The sequence below is a fragment of the Atta colombica genome, unplaced genomic scaffold, assembly GCF_001594045.1.
Source record: "Atta colombica isolate Treedump-2 unplaced genomic scaffold, Acol1.0 scaffold72, whole genome shotgun sequence".
In the NCBI taxonomy this organism is placed as follows: Eukaryota; Metazoa; Arthropoda; class Insecta; order Hymenoptera; family Formicidae; genus Atta; species Atta colombica.
The window spans coordinates 573,737-584,321 of record NW_017259564.1 but is presented as its reverse complement, the minus strand read 5'-3'; the positions used below and the strand labels follow the sequence as shown (position 1 = coordinate 584,321).

The 10,585-nt window shown below is 30.0% G+C and overlaps 2 protein-coding genes across 5 annotated transcripts in view; both read left to right on the top strand.

The window, feature by feature from the left end:
• Window positions 1–756, top strand: part of LOC108692447 (heterogeneous nuclear ribonucleoprotein R-like) — a 3,494-nt gene extending 2,738 nt beyond the window's left edge. Inside the window, exon 3 of the mRNA XM_018200691.1 lies at window positions 708–756. Coding sequence (XP_018056180.1) covers window positions 708–756 — 49 coding nt within the window. The remainder of the gene's footprint in view (window positions 1–707) is intronic.
• A 1,219-nt stretch (window positions 757–1,975) lies between these two features.
• The window catches only part of LOC108692469 (heterogeneous nuclear ribonucleoprotein R), a 25,162-nt gene continuing 16,552 nt past the window's right edge, over window positions 1,976–10,585 (top strand). For 2 of the 4 annotated variants that reach the window (XM_018200730.1, XM_018200727.1), the window contains exons 1-5: window positions 1,976–2,347; window positions 6,594–6,799; window positions 6,897–7,046; window positions 7,128–7,273; window positions 7,398–7,513. In XM_018200730.1, coding sequence (XP_018056219.1) covers window positions 2,155–2,347; window positions 6,594–6,799; window positions 6,897–7,046; window positions 7,128–7,273; window positions 7,398–7,513 — 811 coding nt within the window. In that variant the 5' untranslated portion in view covers window positions 1,976–2,154. The remainder of the gene's footprint in view (window positions 2,348–6,593; window positions 6,800–6,896; window positions 7,047–7,127; window positions 7,274–7,397; window positions 7,514–10,585) is intronic. The other 2 variants (XM_018200729.1, XM_018200726.1) reach the window with 1 other exon arrangement.

Below are 10,585 nucleotides of genomic sequence, written 5' to 3'. Positions count from 1 at the left end.
CACACACACACACACACACACACACACACACACACACACACACACACACACACACACACACATACACGTTTGTGTTCTGTTGAACATTTCGAATGAGTGTTACTATATTCCTATGTGGCTTGTTCTATATTATCTTTTTTATATTTCGTTGTTTCCCAGTAGATTTAACGCAGATACATTAATTTATTAAGTTCATATATTTTTATAATTTTTTGAATTTACACATTTAAAAAAAATATATACGCAATTTAGAAAAATATAAATTTTGCATACATATGTACATATGCATTGTGTGCAAGAAAGAATGAAGAAACAAGGAAGAAAGAAGGAGAGTGAATGAAAAAGCAAGAAAGAAAGTGAGAGAAAAACAAAGAAAGTGAGAGAGAGAGAGAGAGAGAGAGAGAGAGAGAGAGAGAGAGAGAGAGAGTGTGTGTGTGAAAAAGTAAAAAGGAAAACAGAAAGAAAAAAGTAAAAGGAAAGAAGAGAGATAGAAAGGGGGCATATGTACATGAGTATGTGATTCATACATGTATAAGTAACTTTTCTCATTGATATCGAGAATTTGAAATATCTTTGCTATTCTAAATAATAAGAAAAAATTGAAACTACTTTGTTCTATGGTTTTGTGAATGACACATCATACAGAGTGACAAAAAAATCTGAAACCGATAAAATATTTTAAAGGGATTTTTTGTTAATCTGTATAGTGGCACAATATTTCGTTATATATGGAAATATGAAGGAGATGAAGATTAGCAATTCGATTTTTGTAAATCAAATATGATTTTTCTAAAATAAAAATAAAATAATAATAAAAATTTCTAAATAATATAAACTAAAAATATATAAAATGACAGAGTATCAAAGAACTTGTCACAGAACTTGTGTACAATAATTTATATATTCAGTCGATAATTACATTGAGTTATTATTCAAATCTAATTTCATAAATTCGAACTCTTTACATGTTTCGGCTACTTGTTCTCTCTTCAGAAAAAGCAATAAGTTTAATACAAATAAAACTTCATCTTCTCAAGGTAATTTTTCTGATTATCTTGTATAAAATTGTTAACATAAAATTAAAAAATCAATAACTTATAAAATATCTAATGTTTTAATGTGCCATACTGGCATAAAATATATCTCGAAAAAAATTAATTTTTTAAATAATCTCACCTCTATATTTTTATATTAAGCCTACAGCATACAACACTTTTTCCTATTGGATTGCTTGCGTTTTGATAAATTAGTAGAAATTCTGCATTCTGTGTGGTGCAATTCTAATAATTTACTAAAACACAAGCAATTCATAGTAGGAAAACGTATATTGCAGGCTTTACTTTTATATGGGAAATAATTAGAAGATTTATGTAAGAAAAATCATATTTTAATTTTATTTAAAAAAAAGAAATGTTCTCAAAATGTTTCATGTTCCTGCATAATGAAAGCATTACTTCTATATTACGTGTTTTTTGAATTTGTTAAATCTTGTAACTTGTGTGCGAATTTTTTTTGAATTTTTTCTGAATTTTTTCTATTACTTAGAATAGCAAAGATATTACATTCAAAGTACTCGAGAGTTAGGTGAGATATTTTGAAATAAATGAAAACACGTATATACGTAATTTTATTATACACATACACACATACGTAGGAACAATCCACATATTATATGTTTTATATGTATATGTCCCTGACCATTTATTCGTGTTTAAATACGCAATTACATCCACTGATCCTATTTAATAACACTGAAAAATATATATTAATGATGTCCTATGGATGAGTTTCTTTTCCAGCTCTCCTCTTTGCTCAGAGGGCAAAATTGGGAGTGGAGAACCTTTCTGAAAATCATGATGATTGTGTGGTCTAATTGGTTAGGGGTATATTTATCTAATTGGTTGATTCTCATTGGACAGTGACAATTTTTGTAACAAAATTCTGAAAATTGGTAGGCTTAAAATTTGTTTACAGGAGTACATGAAAGGCCGGTTTGCTATATTGTGAAGACTCGAGCGACAAAGCGCATGCCACTTTCTCGCTTTCGTAAACTTACATCATTGTTAATAATTAATATTCGTATTAAATTGCATATTTAGAAAATTTTTTCCCAAATTCCGTCATATCTGCCGTAATTATCTTAACTTAAAAACCATGAAACCGCCTCATTGGAACAAAATTAGGCATGTGTCTGTTTTCTGCATCCCACAGCTCGATAATCACGAAATAAAACCCGGCAAGAGTCTGAAAGTAAACATTAGCGTTCCTAATCTACGTCTTTTCGTGGGGAACATACCAAAGTCAAAAGGCAAAGAGGAGATCTTGGAGGAATTTGGTAAATTAACAGGTAAAGTGAATTCGAGGCGTGTGTACCTACCTACCTACCTATTACCTACCTGTCTACCTGTATTGTATAATTTAAGAGTGCTAGCTTTTAAGTAGTGGTTGTAGATGGTATGGAACTATGGAGCATCCAAGGATCACATTGATTTTATGATCTACGAATATACCTTATGGCACCTTTAGTTCTGGTCAGTCTCCTTGCCTCTCGGTTTATTAGTGAACAGTAACACCTCTCTGGTCCAAGTCTTCTTTTCCTTGCATATTTAGGTTGACTTATAAGTTTATCTGCTTCCTATTCTATACATGCAAATACCTTATTATCCTCTTGAGTTCCCTGTCCTCGAATTTATGCAACTGATCAATTCATCAATCTTTATTACTGATATCTTCTTCGTCTTCTTTTTTTGGAACGGTAAAAAAGAAGCGAGATAATGGAAAGAGAAAATGTGGAAGCCGTATGATACTTTTAGATTAAGAATTATTTTACATACTGTGACAAAAATATACGCTGTCTTGCACCATTGCAATTTTGCAATATGCAAATGTAATTCATCACTAAGTCTTAAGCTTTGGGGGTATGGGAGATTTGCGTGGACCGCTGGGGCGTTTGGCTCGCTAACAAACGGACAGGCACTCCCACCCACCCTGTATAATATTGATCCTCTCAAACTATCGAAATGTCCCTTTGAATAATGGTCCTATATTTATATAAATGAAATTCATCCCCCCACTCCCCACAATCAACCCTCTTTCCTCAAGGACATTTCATGAAATCCTACGTTCAGACAGCCAATAAGCAGGTGAAATCATAAATGGCAAGCTTAATTGGCACTCTCCTTCCACATTATTCTTACAGCTGAATGATTATGAGATTCGGAAAGGGAAAAAGATTGGTGTTACCGTATCTTATAACAATCACCGCTTGTTTGTGGGAAATATTCCAAAGAATCGAGACCGAGATGACTTGTTCGAAGAGTTTACAAAGCACGCACGTAAGTTGACAATTGTCCTTAAATCAGCAAGCAGTAACCAAATGGAAGTTCTCTGAGAGATAATGGGACAAAAAATTTATCATCTTGTAACAAATCAGGTGTTTTTCTCTAGTCAGTAGCAGAGGTGCCAGGTGGGTTAAATCCAGCCCTCTTGCATAAATGTGAAATAAAAATTTTGTTGTGAATTGGTATTGGAGAAACGAAATTTTCATTATTCATTTTCGAAAATATTATTGATGTTTGGTAACGCTGACCAATTTATTTATAAGCCAAATGTGAACTCTTCTTATCATATAATTCCTTTCATTTCTAACTTTTCGTTTGCAAAACGTGCATAGTTGCAATGAGTAGACATTCGTAATTGTGTCCTACAACCAATTGAGTTTATTTTATTTGAAATATACATACACACATATACGCGCGTGCACGACTGTCCATTTTATCCATTAATCCATTCATCCATTCACCCATCCATTCATCCATTCACCCATCCATTCATCCATCCATCCGTTCAGTCATTCATCCATCCATCCGTTCAGTCATTCATCCATTCATCCATCCATCCATCTATCCACTCATTCATTCATCCATCCATTCATCCATCCATCCATCCGTTCAGTCATTCATCCATTCATCCATCCATCTATCCACTCATCCATTCATCCATCCATCCATCCATCCATCCATCCATCCATTCATTCATCTATCCATCCATCCATCCATCCATCCATCCATCCATCCATTCATCCATCCACATACATTTATATGCTCATTTAATTTTTTTCCTCCACACAAGCGCGCGCGCGCACACACACACACACACACACACACACACACACACACACACACAATCATAAAAACGCGCGCGTGCGTAGGCAGACAAGAGAGAAGGACAGAATGAAAAGGAGGGGAAGAAAGGGAGGGAGGGGGGGGAAGAAAGAAAAGAAGGAAGGAAAGAAAAGGGAAAGACAGAAAAAGTATATGAGTTTTTATATTTTATATTTTATAATTTTGATTGATGACAAATTATTACGAGTATTTGGTTTTGGGACACAAAATTCAAAGTTGGAATGCAAATTTTATAATATCGTTTATTGATATTTTTATTTACATATAATTAAGACATGATAACAGTTTTATTTTCTTTATGTTTTGAAATGAAAAATATATATTTCTTTTGTACACAAAATTAAACATATTCATAAAATAGAGACACAATCGTATTTCATGAATGAATAATTGTGTGTTTATTGTGATATCTTTAATTTCAGACGTTAAATTTAATATGAAAGGTATATTATTTTTGTATAGTATAAATGTAAATATGGCAAAAGAGAATGATCAGTGTGATCGAATGAATGTGTTTGTGATTCATCACTATATTTCGTATGTATGTGCATAAGATTCTTGCATGTAACATTAATATGGACACAGAGAGGAGATCAATGTATAAAAGTGATGATAAAGGCAAACGCCTTAAATAATTAAATTTACATAGAAATGATCGAAAAATTAATTTTAGGAGAACAGTCAATACGATCGATATAATGATACAAGGCATCTAACAACAATTTGCATTTGATTTCCGCATGTCTTATATAATGTAACTGACAGACAAGAAATTAAGAGAATTGATATATTTACTATGAATAATGAATAAGTTAGTATAAGTGAATTATATTTTATGCATATTAGTCAATAAAATTAGTATTATAAAAATTACTCTATTATGATAAAATTTTGGATTTAATACATACAAAATCGATGATTTACTGTTTTATTATTAAAAATTAAAATTTATTATTTTAAAAATACATACAAAATGCCTTGTTATCCAGAGGTAGTATAACTTCTAAACTGAGAGGAAGGAGAGAAAGACTATCTCTGAAAATAAAAGTTCAGAGGAATGATGTCAGATTAATTAAGTTGCCTAGTGATAATTACTAAATTGCTTCTTGTTTGGCAATCTTTTAGTATTTTTACTGCTATTTCCAGAAAAGCTCTGTCAAATTAGATCGGAGTGAAATCAAATCGGGAAATACGAATGATATTCTTACATCTTAAGATTAGAAGACACTGAGAGAGGAAGGATATAATTATATACATATAATATTAAAATGTCGATTTCTTTATGTAATTGAATAATTATAATGCATGGGAATTCTAATAGCATGAAAATTATTCTTCTTAATAATATTTATATGCTTTTGAATTAAATAATCCTCTCAAATTCTTCAAAAATATACAGATTTAGTAAAGAAATGCTAAAAAACATATGTATATGTATTAATATACATATAACTATTCTGATAAAGAGTGTTTTACAGAATTTGGAGCTTGCAGTCTCTCTCTTTGTAGTTATTAATAGTGTCTATTTTTTCTGTTCTTTTAATCCTGATTTTCTGTAGTTTTTTATTTAAAATTTTATTATGACATAGATTGTGAGCATTTGGTGAAGTAATTGTTTCTTTTATTTCTTTTATTTTTAATCCTCGAATTTTTTTTTTGTCAAAGAAATTTTACTTGATAAATTCATTTTTGAAGCTTGTTTTTCTTTTTTTATTGAATGTTACGTGTGTTTGTTCTCAAACGTGCAAATAAATAAAATTTATAATTTATGAAATAGGAACATTAACAATGTCTAGAAAAGATTTAACAAACAATATAATGTAACTTTTTGTTATATAAAGATATGTATAAATTTTTTTAGAAATCGTACAGATTAATTAATGTAGTCGGACATTAATGTAATTATTTTTTTTTCTTTTCAATTTTATCTTTATTTAATTGTTTTATTCTTAAATAATATTCTTATGCTACATATATAGATATGAAATTGTAACATCTGTGAAAAAAATCAAAAATTACACATGATAAAGAATTTTTACGATGTTTTTACATATACGAATATGTAAATAATGTTGTTAATAATATTAATGTAAAATGATCTAATAATATGATAATTATTTTCTGTATGATAAAATGATTATTATAATGTATAATTTAACATGAATATTGTAAATTTAAAAATAGGTAAATTTAAAAATAATTCAAGATAGGTATAATCATTGTAATTACTTGAAAAATAGTGCAAATCTCTCGCTCACGGCAAATATCGCATATAAAATTATAATAGCTGCTTGAATTTATATTTTATTTTGAGAATATTATTTTTTATTATATATAACAATTCTGAATATTTTACGAGTATCGAATAAATCTTATCTGCTTTTTGTATGATTTTTTTTTGACATATAGCTGGCCTGACAGAGGTGATTATCTACAGTTCACCAGATGACAAAAAGAAGAATAGAGGTTTTTGCTTTTTGGAATACGAATCTCACAAAGCAGCTTCCTTAGCCAAGCGAAGATTAAGTACTGGACGTATTAAAGTTTGGGGATGTGATATTATTGTTGATTGGGCCGATCCTCAAGAGGAACCAGACGAACAAACCATGTCCAAAGTAAATGACTCATAATACAATCAAATATAATTATTTTTAGTATTGTGTTAGTCTTTGATTCTTGTGTTAAAAAAATGATAAAACTTTTTTATTTTAGGTGCGTGTACTTTACGTACGAAATTTGACGCAAGATTGTTCTGAAGAAAAACTGAAGGAAAGCTTTGAACAATATGGCAAAATTGAGCGAGTGAAAAAAATCAAGGATTATGCATTTATACATTTTGAAGATAGAGATAATGCTGTTAAGGTAAAAAATGTATCAAGTTATATTTTGTTTGATAATCTCTAATAAAAATTTATTTTAAATATATGTATGTATTTTCTTAAGGCAATGAACGAATTAAATGGTAAGGAAATGGGTGGATCCCACATAGAAGTTTCATTGGCAAAACCACCATCCGATAAAAAGAAGAAGGAAGAGATGTTGCGCGCCAGGGAAAGACGAATGATGCAAATGTTACAAGGCAGAGGCGGGTAAGTTATTGCTATTTTATTTTTAATTAATTCGTATTATTGGTATGTCATTATATTTCACTTTAAATTACTTTATTTCATTTATTCATAAATTAAAGGCGTTATATAGTTTTCCTTCTTACAGTGGATCTCCTTCTCATCCGAGCATGATGGGAGGTCCAATGCCAGTTCGTGGGCCCGCACAGGGACCTCGGGGTACTGGTGCAGGTATGCGTGGACAGATGGGACGAGGCGATTATGGTTAGTACCAATTTGAGTTTTTTTTTTATTTTTTTTTTTTACTCTTTTGCTGTATTGGTTCATGTATTTTTCGACAGCGCCTTAACAGAACAGCAACTTCGATTTTTGTGCTAATAAAAATTTCAATAATTCTTTATATCATATTGATATATATTAATATATACGCTTATATAATTTTATTGTTCTCAATTCTAATAATTTTCATTTAAATGTTAACTATTTCTCTTGGTATCACTATTGAATTATTATGTTGGCACCACATGATATTTAATATATCATGTACTAAAATTATAATTATTAAAGCTATATAATATCAAGATTGTAATTAATATTTTATATGTGAAGAAAGAATTAACAAATTAACAATAATTATAATTTCATCGAAACTATAGAAGTTTTGCTGTTAAAAATTGTAAAATATTACATACGAAATTAATACGTATGTTTATAATTCATTTGCTAAGTATATATAAATTTATGAGAAGATATACTTATATATACATATAATTTTTGGGTTATACATAATTTTTTTTATTTTTATAACTTTTTGTTTAATTTATTTCAGATTCAAAATATTTAATATATTAAGTAGTTATATATTTTGTATATACATATACACATATATGTGTGTGTATGTGTGTATGTATATATATATATATATATATATATGATATCATAAAAAGATCAGGACACTAGATTATTTCTGAAAAATGTTTTCAAAAAAATTTATTCATACAAAAATTATAAGATACCAAGTTATTCATCATATTAATTTGATCAATATTAGCTTGAGAATGTCATATTAAAATCACTTCAAATTTTGTAAATGGACATCCTTAATTTTTCTTATAAATCTTTGCAATATCGATTTTTTCAAAACAGTATAATTAGATTTCATTTGGCTAAAAACTATTCGAGATATTCGCACGGGCATTAAATGCATCATACAGAGATCGCATAGTCGGATTTGTAACATCATCACATGATGAGAAATTTGATATCCTACTTTCATATGAAAATTTTTCCGAAAAGCTATGTTTTCGAGATAATCCAATGGCCTGATCTTTTTGTGATATTCTATATATATGTATAGTGTTTGCCAGAAGTTCCAGGATACTTAACTAATTTCTGAATGATTTGATTATATATAATAGATAATAGATTATATATAATAGATAAGATTGAAATTTATAAGGATACGACCGTAAAATCCATTATTTAACCTCGAAAATCAGGAGATGAAGCCCGGAAAAAGGGCTCGAAAAATCTTAAATGACATTTGGTCGAGTGAGGGCTCGTTTGAAAACATTTTCGAGATAAAAACAATCGAATCAAAGGTTTTTATGATTTTTTTGCACAGTTATGATTATTGAGGGGTCCTGATTTCTGCCTGTGTCTTGCACGCGCGCACGCACACATACGCGTGTACGCACGCACACACTGCACACTTTCCGGCATGCACTTCCATCCACTCAGGAACGCGTGTCCGCGTGAAGTCTTATCTTTCTCATGTCCTCGCCGTGGGCCTCGCTACTGCAAAATCTCATGTGCCTTCCAATAAGCGACACAGTGCGACACAATGATCATGTCATCTTTGTTTAACATTGGTTATTGATTGCAAACAAGTATGTTATGATCCATTGTATCACATCGTATCATTTGTGTTGCTTGTATACCTCAATAATAATGTTTAAATGATTATAATTCTGCTAAAAAAAAAAATCTTAGAGACCTCATTCCGCGTTGTGCTCCTACTGGAAAGCACTTTCAAACGAATCCTCATTCGATTCCACATTTCATTTAAGATTTTCCAACCCCCCTCCCCCCCCTCTTCCCACATCTCTCAGGAGTGTTAGGCTAGATACTGTGGAAGCTTTTGAGCAGAAGCACAAGTCAACACAAGAGTAATTCTGTTTTTGTTTCTTACTGATTATCGAACAATGATAGGATGATTCTATCAATTTGTATTGCTGGAAAGCTCCCAGCCAATGTGAGCTTCCAACAGACAACAAGAATAGCGATAGGAATAGTACAGAAATAAAATAGAAATAAGAAAGCGATAAAATGAATGTTTTTGAGGTTAAGTAATAGATTTTATGGTCCCATTGTATCTTTATAAATTTCAATCTTGAACTATTCAAAAATTATTTAGATGTTCCGAGATTTTTGATAGACACTAAAAATATATATATATATATTTTTTTTTTTTTTTTTCGAAATAATTACATAACAAACATCTGCATGCTTTTGGGAATTTTTTACTATCTCATTACATATACCTTGGCTTACGCGCATGATAAGTTATTTTGAACGTGTGAATAAAAAATTACTTTCTAATTTCCATATTACATTACAGTTTTTTGATCGGAATCTTTTCTTGACCAAAATCATTTTTTATTCTTTTATTACAGTTTATATTATTTATTGCTATAAGTATATAAGACTGATAAGTATATAAGACTAATAAACTAATGTAAAAAAATCTAGGAATAATTATAGATTATTTGATATAGCTTTTTGATATATTTTTTGAAAATACTAATCTCTTTTCATGTGTATGTAAGTATTATATATACAGGGTGTCACAACTATTGAATTTCCTCTTAAGGATATATTCTTGAGATAATGTTGAGATGAAAATTCTAATATACGAAATGTCGAGGTTACAATAATTTTTTGAATTATAAGCTAACTTTAAATGCTTAATAAGTAAAAACCTATTTTACTTTTAGAGCCTCTATTATTATTTCTAGAACATTCTTGTGAACATTCTAAGACGAAAATTCTAATACGAAAATATTGAGACTATAATAATTTTCACACACACGCACGCACACACGCACGCACACTCACACACATACACACACACATACACACACACACACACTTTCTTTAATTATACATTATCTTTAACTAATTATAATTCAAAAACTATTGTAGCCTCGACATTTTTATATTAGGATTTTCGTCTCAAAATTACTTCAAGAATATGTCCTTAAGAGGAAATTCGGTAATTGTGAGAAATCTTATACACGCGCGCGCGCGCGCGCGTGCGCACACACACACACACAC